Below are 15575 nucleotides of genomic sequence, written 5' to 3' on the forward strand. Positions count from 1 at the left end.
AAAGGGTGTGTGTGTGTGTCGGTTTGTTTGTGCTTGTCTATGTGTGTTTGAGACGGAGAGGGAGGGAGAGGGGGAGAGAGAGAGACAGAGAGAGTGCAAGTGTGTGTGTGTGTGTGTTGTTTGCATATAGAAGATATGTCATGGATATACCAGTGTGTCAGATAATAAATAGGCTCAGGTGGACCTCCGGTCTGATCTGTGACACACACACACACACACACACACACACACACACACGCACACACACACACACGCACACATGCCTGACGTAGGCCAGTGCGCAAACACAGACGTCACGACTCCGTCCTGCCTCTCTCTGCAAGAAATCAATTCCCTCTTAATCACCTCGGCTAAGCATGGCGCAAGTCTGCCTTAATGCCTAACCACCGGCCAAATAACACACACACACAAACTCACACACTCAAACACGCGCACACACACACACACACTCACACACACACACACTGCAAGCTGTTGACGTTTAGCTATGAGTTCCAGTAACGTCTGTCCTCTCCCACCCCAACAGTACCCCCACACCCCCCAGCTCTCACTAGCCAATGCAAAACCCTTTCTTTCCTGTTCCTAATGTGCTGTATCCACATGGCATATGCATCGCTAACATAACCACATCTTGTTCTTGGCTCTGGAGAGTGGGAGAAAGGGAGGGAGAGTGTGTGTGTGTGTGTGTGTGTGTGTGTGTGTTGTTTGCATATAAGCGGGGAGAGGTATGTCATTGACATACAAACGTGTCAGATAATACAGGAGCTCAGGTGGACTTCAGATGTGATCTTCTCCTAATGCACTATATCTACATACAGTATTAACACTGGCTTATGTGAAGCTAATGTAGCCACACATTGCTATTGGCTTATGTGCAGCTAATATAGCCACACATTGCTATTGGCTTATGTGAAGCTAATATAGCCACACATTGGTATTGGCTTATGTGCAGCTAATATAGCCTCACATTGCTATTGGCTAAAGCGCAGCTAATATAACCACACATTGCTATTGGCTTATGTGCAGCTAATATAGCCACACATTGCTATTAGCTTATGTGCAGCTAATATAGCCACACATTGCTATTGGCTAAAGCGCAGCTAATATAACCACACTTTGCTATTGGCTTATGTGCAGCTAATATAGCCACACATTGCTATTGGCTAAAGCGCAGCTAATGTAACCACACTTTGCTATTGGCTTATGTATTGAACTTATGTACAGAACTTCTGTACAGATCCGCAATGCAATATTATAGGTATTTCTTCATGGTAATCATTCATCGTTCATTTAGACTTGGCATTAATCATACAGTGCAGTCACTATGTACTAATGAACAGTTATTACATGTCCTAGGTAGCGTGTAATCTACTAATGATGAGTGCTTACTAATGATGCATATGATGTCTATTATAGAATACATGTAGCTATACTAAGCTGGTGCACTGTTATCGAACACATGTGAATGATGTCAAATTACACTGGCATACACATATTTCTACACTCATGTGCATAGTAAGGTAGAATGGGAATTGTGTATAATGTTTAATTTCATTCCATATACTGTAATGTATTCCATTTCCCCCCTGGAGACTTCAAAGGCTAAATGTATAGTGTGTCGTTCATTTTGGTTGGTTTTGCACCGCGGAGTTGCATAAATATGGTAAATGACACGTGCCTGTACATATGAACACCTAATTACATTAGCGATTTTATACATGCATCAATTACAATTGCAAACACATGAATATATTACAGAAATATCAACATGTATCATATTCAGATATCATCTATTTAGTGTTAAGCTGCTCAATCCCAGATATCAGATGAGTTTTGAATGCATTTGGGCCCAACTGTGGTCCAGACCCGGCCCTCATCGGGCGGATCCCTGATCCAGAACCGTCTGGGCCTGAGCCAGAACCGCCTGGGCCTGAGCCATGCCAGCAATGGTCCAGAACCGCCTGGGCCTGAGCCATGCCAGCGCTGATCCCGTGTCAGCGGCTGTGTTGAGCACTACCCTACGACAGGTGCACCATGCCACACCTACGGTGCTCCTAAAGCGTCATAAATAAACATCAGCTCCGAAATATATTTCTTCGCTGTCGTAAGATATCCGCTAGCGCTGACAGGACTGGTTTTGATTCTTTGGACAGCTTCACCCACAATCCATGACGTCAGCAGACTCTAGAACAGAACCGGGCCGACGCTGGGCCAGATGTGGTGCATCTGGGCTGGATCCGTTTCAGCGTCTGAGCCAGATCTGTTGATCTGTCAGCTGCTATCTGCCTCGTCCCCGTCCCCCCCCCCACACACACACAAACACATACACACACACCAGGTGCGGGGCTGCCACACACACTGTGTTCCCAAGGCTTCATAAATCTCGCTAACAGACTGCGATAAGCCTGTCGTGTTTGGGGAGAGACAGAGCGCTTCGGCGTGGCCACAAACATATACTGTAATCTGCACAGGAGACGAAGCTGCCTGCTCCTCTGTAACTGGAGCTGTCACTCCCAGCTGCACGGCGACCTGCTCCCCTCATCCAACAAATCATCCCCTCGTCAGAGAAGATTTACATTCACACACACACACACACACACACACACACACACACACACACACACACACACACACACACACACACCTATACTTCTTATATGGAACATCTTAATGTAGTGCATGCACACATATACATATGTACAATCACATATACGTATATTCTCATATGTTACATATAAGTTATGTATCTGTGATGCAATATTCATATATCACGAACATCACTTTTAACTGCGACCAGACCAGACTCCTCGTCAGAAGAATTATATTTGTTAAGATCTTGAAAACCTCTCCTCCAATGATACCTTTGAAGCTGACACATTACATAAATTCTTGTGGCCATAGTGATCTTAAGTGTTCCAAGAATAACTTCCTTATCTGTATCACCCCGTGTGTGTGTGTGTGTGTGTGTGTGTGTGTGTGTGTGTGTGTGTGTGTGTGTGTGTGTGTGTGTGTGTGTGTGTGTGTTCGTGTGTGTGAAGAAAAAAAAAGAAAGCAGGATGTGTTGGAAAGACTCAATCCTCATATCTTGTGTCTCAGTGTCTATTCCAAAAATACCAAAAGCAGAAAGAGTAAGGGTAAAAAAGGCGGCCTTTCTGTCATGTGGAAAGAAGAGCACAAGAATAGCAATAGGCACCAAAAGAGAGAAAGACAGGCAATGCACATTCAAGATTCACTCTCAAGAAATGAATCTTCAAAAGACACCAGATTCTGATATACCCGTGGGTTTGTGTGTGTGTGTATGTGTGTGTGTGTGTGTGTGTGTGTGTATACAGGTGTTTGTGTGTGTGTGTGTGTGTGTGTGTGTGTGTGTGTGTGTGTGTCTCTGTGTGTGTGTGTGTGTGTGTGTGTGTGTGTGGACACACACGTCTCTCCATTTTGTAAGTCATGTTTGCGTTCTCACTGTACCTAATTAATCTGTCCATAGAGAATCCACTGCCTAATAACAGTTGCTCAATAAAAGCTTTTCTCTGAGTCCCAGCCAAGCCCAGTGTTTTACAACCTACACCTGTAAACAGACACTTCCAAGTGTCTAAATTTAGACACAGAAAAAGTTTCTAGAAACTTATTTTTCCCTGTGACAAATTAAACAAACTACACACACGGCCTCAGCATTGGTGGTGTGACTGTGTGTGTGTGTGTGTGTGTGTGTGTGTGTGTGTGTGTGTGTGTGGTTGGCCTTCTGATGACTGATTTAAACACACCTCTACTTGTTTTTATATGATTGTGATCTCATCTCAGCCCTTACACTAATCTTTCATCAAACCTTCAAAGAGAGACGCATGTGTTAAACTCCACACACACACACACACACACACACACACACACACACATTTTGCTGTAAATCAAAGCCCACAAGAGACAAGAGAGAGGCTCAGAATATCTTTTTGTCTTCAAATCCCCAAAAAGACTTTTTTTTTCTCTTTACAAAAAAAGATACAAGAAAAAGGGAAAACCATGCAACAAAAGTACCTTCATCTTTCGGCCTGTTCGTCGAAGATTCATCGTGTTTTTTTGTGAGTGGACCTAGGGTTAAGAAAAAAAGAGGGAGGGGGAGAGAAAAGAGAAAATTCAAAAAAGATTACTCTGGCAAAAAAAGAGAGAGAGAAAAATCAAAAAAAAAAAAAAAAAGAAAAGAAGAAGAAAGAGCAAAAAAGACAAACGAGTAAGAGGTCACGTTTTTTTTGTTTTCTCATGTTTGTTTCTGTTGCTTTTTCATTTAAGACAACAAAAAAAAACAAAGCACAAGACACAGACTCATTTAGACAAGATAGACAGAAGATCAAAGACACAACCTGCTATCTGAAGATTTATTTTATGTTTATATTTATGTTTATGTTTATATTCATGTTTGTGTTTGTGTCTGTGTTTGTGTTTAATACTCTCCTCACCCATGGGGAAATGTTTGGTCATTGTTTTGTGTTTATTGTTTTGTTTTTTATTATTTTGTATTATTTTATTCTCGCTGCCCTTTATTTTTTGAAAAAGTCCTATTTATTCATTTCTTCTTTGCTTGTGTTGTTTGGCTAGTGTGTATGTGTGTGTGTGTGTGTGTGTGTGTGTGTGTGTGTTGTGTTGTTTGGCTAGCTTCTGGGGATGGAGGGGCAAAAATCAATGCTGAGGAATAGGGAATTAACTTCAGCGGTGCATGGGAGTGAAAACAACACCACCGCCCACCACCAGACATGCATACAAACACACACACACACACGTATGTGCACACACACACACACACACACACATGTACACACACGTGCACGCACACACACACACACACATGTGCACGCACACACACACACTCTCAAGCACACACACACACATACACATGCACACACGCACGTGCACACGCGCACGCACACGGACGTGCACGCACACACAAACACAGACACACATATGCACGCACATACACACACACACGAACGCACACACACACACAGAGTCCTTGTCAAGCTCATATTGTACTTACATACATTTAAACACGCGCACGTGCACCTACTCAGGTGCGCACCTACATATGCGGGTGCAAACTTACCTAAACAAAAATACAAGTCTCTCTCTCTCTCTCACACACAAACACACACACAGACACACACACACACACCGCCTCAGCCTCCAATATACACGTTTCTAGGGAGATGGCAACTACGTGAGTACACCCATGAAGGTGGAGAGGTCTCACTGTCAGTCTGCCTACCACCCCTTACACACACACACACACACCACTCCACACTCTCCCTGGCACCCCTAGCGCTCCTTCCACTGGAGGCAGAGATGTCTCTGCTGCCCCACTGGCAGAGCGAGGGGCGGAAAACACCTAGGCAGAAGTGTTTCTGCACCTCCACTTTGTTTCTGGAGCAAGGGGTGAAAAACACCAAGGCTACGGGTTTGAGAGAAGAGAAAAAAATTCTCTTCTATACTCTGAGTCGCTTCGGATAAAAACATCTGATAAGGAAGGAAAGAGTAAATGACAGTTTTCATTGAGAGGAGAAGACACAGAGCAATGGCCCTTACAGTAAAGCATACTTGATTGAGTACATACTACTGACCATCCCTGCACATGGGTACATTACCATAAAGCATACTTGAGTTCATACTCAACATCTGATAAGGAAGGAAAAAGTAAATGACAGTTTTCATTGAGAGGAGAAGACACAGAACAATGGCCCTTACAGTAAAGCATACTTGAGTGTATACTAATGACCATCCCTGTACATGGGTACAACACCGTAAAGCATACTTGAGTGTATACTAATGACCATCCCTGCACATGGGTACATCACCGTAAAGCATACTTGAGTGTATACTAATGACCATCCCTATACATGGGTAGTGTACATTACAGGAAGTACAATACAAATGTACTGAAGCTTGATGATGACAGTCAGTAACTTGTACGTTGGCAAAATGCAGCCCACTTCGTCCTGAACCTGGAGTGCATGGACTTCCCCATCTGATGTGGTATAAAAAGAACATCTATCTTGGAGTAAAAGGAGCCAGGAGATTTGGAGGTTGTATAAACATGGAGACACTCTATCCACGCTGGGATGAAAGGAAAAGACAGTGACGGTGAGGAGAGAGAGAGAGCGTAAGGTAGTATTTTCCAGCGCGCAAGCAATCAGTGACCACTCAATGAGGGAGAGCTAGAGCTACACCTCCAAACCCGAGTGGAGTCAACGTAATGCAATTAGGATGCATATTTCACAAAAGTAGGCCATGTTATTCCATGCTCCCCGCTAGCAGACAATTAACAGCTATCTGATAGCATCACAGCGAAAAGTGGGTGACCATCGTTATCACGGCAGTTTTTATATATCTTCGTTATTAGGGTTTTATGTCTAGTAAAATATACCTCAGGTTTAATGCTTAACGCGATACTGTGATACCCAAGAGTTTACTTTGGAATTTAACTGAACTGTCAGTACATGTGTATGTGTGTTTGTGTGTGTGTATGGGTGTCTGTCTGTGTGTGTATGTGTGAAAAAGACATCAGTTTTCTCACATGTTTTTCTCACATCCCTCTGTAGGAGTTTTTCATGTATGTGTGTGAAAGAGAAAGTAAATGAAGGAAAGAGAAAGAAACAGTTGTCTCACGGTCTTCAATACACAGTGGTGTTCCTGGCCAATGAGAAGGAGAGAGAGAGCGAGGGATCGGACACTGTGGGAGAGGTGGAGGGAGAGAGCAAGAGGGAAGAAGAGAGAGAGAGAGAGAGAGAGAGAGAGGGAGGGAGGGAGGGAGGGAGAGAGAGAGAGAGAGAGAGAGGAGAGGGGAAGAGAGATAGATAGATAGAGAGAGAGAGAGAGAGAGAGAGAAAGAGAGAGAGGGAGGGAGAGAGAGAGAGAGAGGGGAAGGCTAAAGAGAGGAAAACAGTTGGGGAATTGGTCTAGGGCTCATCATGAAGCTCTCTGCGTCTGCACACGGCACTACTTCAGCACTGTGTCATCTCCTCCTCTAAGCCCTCTCATACTGAGAGTAATCTCAGCACAAATTATTTCCCACCACTGAGAGACGGGGAAGGCCTTTTCACAGAGAGAGAGAGAGAGAGAGAGAGAGAGAGAGAGAGAAGCAGGGAGAGAGGGAAGGAGAAAGAGAGTGAAAGGGAGGGAGAAAGAAAGGGAGGGAGAGAGTCAGGGAGAGAGACAGAGAGAGAAAAAGGGAGAAAGAGAGAGAAGGAGGGAGAGAGAGAGGGAGAAAGAGAGGGAGGGAGGAAGTAGGAGGAGGAAAATAAGGGAGGGATTGGGGGTGTGTGGAAGAGATGGATATAGAGAAACTGAGAGAGAGAAGGAAAGAAATAGAGGAACAGGGAGAACGAGCAAGTGATTATAGGTGTGTGTGTGTGTGTGTGTCCTCCACTGTCTTTCTCAATTTTAGCCTCATTTCACCTGCGACATCCACTCTACCTTTAAAACTGTTGCTGCTGGTGTCACTGTGTCTCATTTCCTCTCTCTCTTTACTCTTGCCCTGTGTGTGTGTGTGTGTGTGTGTGTGTGTGTGTGTGTGTGTGTGTGAGAGAGAGTGTGTGTGTGTGTGTGTGCATATGTGTGTGCGTGTGTGAGAGAGACTCCTCTCAGCTGAAATGCACTTAGCTGTCTACTCTACCCTTTACTTCCACATCACCACAAATGAGCTTCCACTAATTGTAGACCTGCAGCAGAGAGCAATAAAACCCATTTGATGTACCCATTTTTTTCAACTTTTTTTTCCTTACAATCTATCTATTTCTCTGTTCCTTCAATACCTCAAAATAAAGCTCTCTTCCACACTCTTTCTATGAGTTAGTGTAAGTGTGTGTGTGTGTGTCAGGTGATTGTGTCTGTGTTTGTGTGTGTTTGTTTGTGTATGTGTGTGTGTGTGTGTGTGTGTGTGTATGTATGTGTGTGTGTGTGTGTGCGTGTGTGTGTGTGTGTGTATGTGTGTGTGTGTGTGTGTGTGTGGGTGTGTATATCTATGTGTGCATGTGTGTGTGTGTGTGTGTGTGTATGCAAGGGAAACACATGTCTATTTTCCTCTGTTGGGGTGAACTGTAAGTGCACAAATGTGTTCCCATAAAAGCCTACAGTGCTTAAGACTTGCTTTTGCTTGTTAGCATTGTAGGTGGCAGACCGAGCTTGCTTGCTGCACTACTCAACAGCATTTGATGTGTGTTTGAGTTTGTCTGAAGGCAATCAGGCATGAAAATGCATGTGTGTGTGAGAGTAGGTGTGTGTGTGTGTGATTGTGTGGCAGGAGGGTGGAAGAGAGAGCAAAAAAAGAGAAGTAAGCATGTGTTTTTATGTGTTAAGGATTGTATGTGTGTGTTAGGACTGTTTGAGCATGTCTGTGTGTGTGTGTGTGCATGTATGTGTGTGTGTGTGTGTGTGTGTGTGTGTGTGGGTGCACGCACACGTGTCATGTTTATGAGTGAGTGCCTCCGGTGAAGATGATAGCACAAGACTGTCCCTCATCAATGTAATATCAGGTCACTGCTTAATATGTATGAGAAAACACACACACACACACACACGCACACGCACACGCACACGCTCACGCAGAGGCACACAAACACGCACACACACACAATCATCATCAGAGTCTGCCAGCCTCTCTCCTACACAGACCTAATCAGCAGATGGTGTGTGTGTGTGTGTCTGTGTGTGTGTGTGTGTGTGTGTGCGTGTGTGTATGTGAATATGTGTTTAAAATATGTGTGCATTAGAGACTGACATACTATACATGTATATATTAGCCAGTACTGCAGTGTGTTTGCTTAAGTCTGAGAAGCCAAAGCCATGTACTAATTAATTGCACAGTTAACTGTGATTAATCGAGATGAATCAATTTTTTCTGAAGTCTGAAGCTTGTAATACTGGATATTTAAATTTAAAATCACGGAATTAATGTCTAATCAACACAAAGGAAGTATATTTAAAATCTATTGGTCTTCCATTCCTCAATCTTCAAGAAAACCGGGACTGTTGACCATGGCAACCTAACTAACCTAACCAGGTCGGCTAGCACCATACCTGGCATAAACAATCTTGCCTTTGGGTTATTTAACATCGGTTCACTCTTTTTTTTTTTTTACTGACTGATCGCAACTTTGATTTTCTGTGTTTGACTGAGGCCTGGCAGCAACCTAATGATTATTCAATAATCAAACATAATTACTGTAATCAAACTTAACTTAATCAAACTTAACTTAATCTATGTTCTATGTCTTCTAATGTTATTCGGCTTGGTGTTTTTAATATAGACATGAATAATGGAAATGCAAAATCTGGAAAAAGCAATGTCAGATTTTATATCATGCCTTAGCCGCATTGGTTTACAGCAGTACACAGACTTACTCCTACTCCTAGGCCATATCCTTGATCTGATCTCCTGTTCTGGTGTAACTCCTCTTAACTCTATGGCATCTGACTTGTCCAAATCCAAGTCCTTTAATGACAACTTAACATTATCTAAATCACACCTAGCTCGTTCCACCTCATTTCGTACCATCAAGAAAATTGATGTATCTGCTTTCTCCAATGGACTTGATAACCTCCCCAACAGAGATAATATATCTACCCCAGACGAACTGGCCTCCCACTACAAAGATGGATTACATAGCCTTTTAGACTCCTTTGCTCCCTTAAAAACTACAGAAATGGATTCCTTTTAGACGCCTTTGCTCCATTAAAAACTACAAAGATGGATTCCTTTAAGACGCCTATAAAATAGGGTGATATATGAATTGAATGAAACCCAAAGAGGACTGTATTGCTGGTGTACTTGAAATAGGTGACAATCGCCACAGGTCTGTCCGGTTAGAACAAGAACGGATGTCAAGTCCCAATGATGATGAAAACACTGATGTTTATTGAAAACACACACTCAAGCCTTGAATTGATTGATAATGGACTGTGAATATGATTATCCGTGTAAAGGACTCATATCCACACTTGAATCCGTGAATGACAGTGAACTGACTGATAGAATCCGTGGTTTCTATGGAAATAATATATAACAAATATATACAAATATTAACAAGTATATAAACAACAAGAATGAATATAGTATAGCCTACATGATGAATATTACGGCTATAAATGCGGATATGTCCCTTTAATACCGTGCGTAACGGTGGACATTCCATATCTCCGTAACAAAAGTAACTGGTTGAACTGGCCTCGGGGTGAAATGTGGATGCTACAGATGATAATGATGACTGTAAATAACAGATACTATTTACAATGAACTGAACGGACTACAGAGCTAAATGATACATATAACAACACTTACATTCTTGAACGACGCACGGCAAATGATCGCGAATGTCTTTGAATGAATTGAATTGTCCGATGTGTTCCTTGAAGAGGACTTCTCCAACTCCGCTTGACTTGACCCACAACTTGGCCAGAGGAGGGTCGGCCTTATATAGTGGAGAGATGACGGGGGCCTTGAAACTGTCTTGAAACTGTTGAAGTGGCCAAATGGTCAGTGAAATTCCACTGTGCACGAGCCCCACGGAACTCTGGGATCAACTGATAGGCTGACCTTTCATGGACCCCAGGTCCCGTGAGTGGCCGGCACAGTGGGGGTGCACAGCTGGATGCAGCTGGTGAAGCTGCCTTTTTAACAACGCCTTTGCTCCTTTAAAAACTCGGACTGTCTCCTCTACTTATTCTACCCCCTGGTTTGCTCTGAATTACGCCAACTTAACGCTAAAGGCCGTCGTCTGGAAAGCCTCTATGCAAAAACTGGCCTTGTGGTTTATAAGAATATGTATGATAAACACATATGTTATTATAAGGCTGCTCTCTCTAAAGCCAAAGAGAACACAACAGCTGTAGTTTGTTTTCCACTGTAAAGAACATCCTCTGGCCAACTGATTCTCTTCTGTCTCACTTGAACTGCACTGCTTAACGTAGCTCTTCCAAGACCTTTTTTAATGCTAAAATTGAAAATATCCACCAGCAGCAATTGACCTCTTCGGGAAATACTAGCATACAGATCACTTTATCAGTCTTTTTCTGTTCCCCATTGTCTTCTCTCTCCAGTTTTAAACTCTCAACTGTGGTAGAAATCTCCGGATCCCTGTCCTACTTATTTCTATCCTCCCTCTTCTATGTAATAATTAACATCATACATTCCTCTCTTACTTCGAGTCCTGTTCCTTCATCTCTCTAAACAGCTGCAATAAGTAAAATTCTTAAAAAAACTGGTGCAGACCCCAACAATCTGAATAATTATCGTTCCATTTCAAATCTACCTTTCCTCTCAAAACTACTTGAAAAAAAGTGTTGCAGCTCAGGTTGACTCACCTGGTTCACCTGGTTCACCTTATCTGAATAAGGTAATAATCACCTTGTTTGAGCGATTTTAGTCTGGGTTTTGTCCATTTCAAAGTACAGAGACAGCCTTGGTCAAGATCGCCAAAAAACCTCCAGGTGGCATCTGACTCTGAGCTGTTTAACCATATTTGGACTCCTTGGTCTGAGCTGAGTCATTGATACAGCCGTCATGGTTTAGATCATATTTCTCTGGTTTGTCCAACTACAAACATTTTTTAAATCATAGTCCTGCCCAGTTATCAGTGGTGTTCCCCAAGGCTCTGTCTTAGGCCTCTTTCTATTTCTTACCTTCCTTCGACCTCTTGGCCATATTTTCAGTTCCACTGTTAAGTTGATGACACTCTACCTCAAACTTAACAGTGATAAAACTGATGTTCTTCTTGAAGGTACTAAAACTACTTTGGCCAAACTTGACAGTTTTTCTTTGACTATTGACAATTCCATAGTTCCTCCATCCCCACGGTCATCATTGACAGTACTTTATTCTTCAAAGCACACATCAATAATATCACTCAGTCTGCATATGTCCATCTACGCAATATCAATTGCCTATGCCCATCTCTTACACCTAACACCACTGCTATTCCCGTACATGCCCTGATTGACTATTGCAACACTATCCTCTCTCGTCTTCCTCACAACCTTCAACTGGTCAGAATTCAGCTGTCCGTATCATTACCACAACCTTTCTATGGAACATATTACTCTTGTCCTTCAACAACTTCACTGGCTTCCTGTTAAATATTGTGTCCATTTTAAAATTCTGCTTCTTCCCTTAAGACTCTTTATAACCTAGCGCCTCCGTATCTCTCAAATCTCCTTCACATCTCCACAGCCTCCTGTACTCTTAGATCCTCCTCCTCCAACAGTCTAACTATAATTCTTGCCTGCTTGACTACAAAGGGGTTTAAAGATTTCAGCCATGTTTGCTCCTCGCCTCTGGAACTCTCTCCCACAAGACATCCGTTCCAATAAAACCATCAAGGCCATCAAAATTAGCTGTCAGCTTGAAAGGCATATTTGTTGTGTAGCACGTAAAGTGTGAAGGAATTTTTATTTTCAAAATGGGGATTGAGACAAAGACGCAAAGAAGTAGCAAAAGAAGAGAGACTGACTTTTGGGGAAGGAGATACTTTGGAGGGTGCTAGCGACAAGGTCAGCCGGTCGGTTGTGAGGACAGGTATGCAGCCTGGTAGGTCAGTTGTAACTTGAAGCACTCAATAAACTTGCAAGCTTGTGAATTCAACTAAGCTCGGTGTCAGGTGTACATGGGATGCCCCCAGATATTTTAACCATTACATACGACAGCAATAATGACAAAATCCAGGCAGCTTCATTAATTGCTTAAATTATTGAATGTGTTAAATATCGAATTATTCGCTAAAGTTAATGACAGCACCATTGTATATGCATATCTGAGTGTGTGAGCATGTGTGTGTAAGAGAGAGCAAGAGTGTATGTATTTGTGTATGTATGTGTGTGTGTGTGTGTGTGGATGCATGCGTGTATGTGTGTGGATGCATGTGGTATGTGTGTGTGTGTTTGTGTGGGTGTGGATGCATGCGTGTATGTGGGTGTGTAAGGATGCATGTGTGTGTGTGTGTGTGTGTGTGTGTGGATGCATGCGTGTGTGTGTGTGTGTGTGGTGTGGATGCATGTGGTGTGTGTGTGTGTGTGTGGATGCATGCGTGTGTGTGTGTGTGATGTGTGTGTGTGTGGATGCATGTGGTGTGTGTGTGTGTGTGGATGCATGTGGTATGTGTGTGTGTGTGGATGCATGCGTGTGTGTGTGTGATGTGTGTGTGTGGATGCATGTGGTGTGTGTGTGTGTGTGTGTGGATGCATGTGGTATGTGTGTGTGTGTGGATGCATGCGTGTGTGTGTGTGATGTGTGTGTGTGGATGCATGTGGTGTGTGTGTGTGTGTGTGTGGATGCATGTGGTATGTGTGTGTGATGTGTGTGTGTGGATGCATGTGGTGTGTGTGTGTGTGTGTGTGTGTGATAGTAGTAGCACTGCTTTGATCCCTGCAAAGAGGAGCAGCAGCTCACTCTCTCTCTGCCATCTGAAGATTTAATTCTTCATGGCAATCAAATTAGCACATGCAGTTTGATGTCATGACTGAGGCAGGCTGCCGCATACACACTCCCAGTCGGAAACACGAACACAGGATGAGGATGGCACACAGCTATGGCAGACCCACGTGCACACACACACACACACACACACACACACACACACACAAAGGAGCCCCCCCCCCCCACACACACACCACACACACACACAGGTTGTGCATGTTTTTTTTCAGCTCAAGGCTCACACAGCCAGATTGGTACCACTGGCTCATCAACATAAAACATACCCTGAGTCTTTTGTTTTGATCTTCACAGATTTGATTTAAAAAAAAAAAAAGCGTCTGAGTCTTGATGAGATCTGGATCCATAACACAATCAGCTATTCTGGGGACTGCCCTTTAAGAGAAGCATGAAACGCTAACTTTAAATCTTCATTAGTATTATTGTGTATTGGCTTTTTATGCCATCTAATGTAATGAGATCTGTTATTACCGCCACTGACTTACTGTTATTCTGACACCACTGGAAGCTGTTATAGCATAAGTCATTAAAAGACATGATGACCAGTGACAGATATGGCATCCGCCATGTCGCGTTTATGACATGATTGATGCACAATCAAGACTTAAATCAGTGGTTAAATCAATACCATGACATTGACTTTAATCTGTGATCAGTTTAAATCAGAATCGTGATGAAAGGGTGAATGACGTTTTTTTACAGATACACATATTAGTGTAAACCAGTAAAAAGGCCAGCTCCCCCACACACAAAGGCATTTTTTTGCCTTTGCATTTTTTTTTTAGACTGAACACTCAAGAGCTTTTTGATTTTGCAATGCCAAAGTAAAACACCGGTAGACATTTCTAATATCCATCAAGTAAAGATGGTGACCTAACTCTTTTCTATATTCCACTTATGTAACAGGGAATATAGATTCAATCAGAGTGTAAGGACGTTAGTGTAATATCAACACCTTTCAATATCATATCTTTTATCCATTTTCTGGCTTTCAGGCAGATACTACTACTATACACACACACATGGAAACACACACACACAAACTACAAACACTACATCTTTGGTCCCCAAACTGTGTGTGTGTGTGACAACTGAGGGCCTGAAACCCCTCATAATCATCAGTCGTTTTCCCTCCATTCAAGACACTGGCAGTCGTAAACACAGTGTTTCTTTCAAGGAAGGAAACCCCACTGGGATTAGCCTGCTTGCTACTTTGTAATTAGCTAAGCTAATTTTAGCGTCCTCCCACGGTTGGCTGGTGGGTAAACTTCGTGCGTTGCTAGCCACTCCGCCGCAGGGATTAGCATGGGCGCCCTTGGACGCAATACAAAACAACCAGCCCACCAGCCAGCTAGCATCCAAAACAGAGCCGATGCTGAATCAGGGGTATGATTCAAATGTGCTGGAAAAAAAGCCTACTGGAGTGATTAGGTGGCTCAAAACAGAGCAGGGTAATCGAAGCCCCCGTAAGTATAGGGTGGAGTTTTTGTTTGTTTGTTTGTTTTCTTTCTGTCAATCTTTCAGTCCGTCCCTAGTTCCTTCTTCTTTTCTTTCGTTCTTGCGTCGAACTGGTGATATGGATAGATTTCAAAATAAAGGTTTTCATTTCACATTTCATTTCATGAAAAAAGTTTTTTTTTTTAAGTTGAAGACAAGACAAAGAACCAGCTAAGGGAGATACATGCTGACAGGGTCAGGTCCACACACTTTTTCACTTCTGGTGAATAAGTGTGACTGCACATAAGGATTCAGTTTTGGTACATCATGGTGGTATTGTATCTCACATAGTAGATCACATTACATAGACGACTAGATTAAATGACATTAGACATTAGATACAAAATAATTAAAGATAATTAAAACAAATGGCTCTTGTGTTTTAATCACCTAATTGAAAATGGCAACTTTACTTCTCAACAGTGATGGGCTGTGCATGATAATAAGAAAACCTCCTAACCAAACCATCAAATGCGACATCTAATATTTGTTCTACACTAATACAGCCACTATGGTCATATTGACTCAAGTGTTTGAAATTTCACGCCAGAAATGAAACAAACAACAGAAACAAACAAAAACTGTAGTCCTACACAAGTCATTTCCTTTTGTA

At 42.7% G+C, this 15575-nt stretch overlaps 1 protein-coding gene across 3 annotated transcripts in view; it reads right to left on the reverse strand.

Moving 5' to 3' along the window:
- The window catches only part of nlgn2a (neuroligin 2a), a 137944-nt gene that overhangs the window by 99720 nt on the left and 22649 nt on the right, over window positions 1–15575 (reverse strand). For all 3 annotated transcript variants that reach the window (XM_012830805.2, XM_031584676.1, XM_031584675.1), the window contains exon 2: window positions 4030–4083. In XM_012830805.2, the coding sequence (XP_012686259.2) occupies window positions 4030–4083 (54 nt within the window). The remainder of the gene's footprint in view (window positions 1–4029; window positions 4084–15575) is intronic.

Source organism: Clupea harengus, chromosome 18 (genome assembly GCF_900700415.2).
Source record: "Clupea harengus chromosome 18, Ch_v2.0.2, whole genome shotgun sequence".
NCBI lineage: Eukaryota > Metazoa > Chordata > Actinopteri > Clupeiformes > Clupeidae > Clupea > Clupea harengus.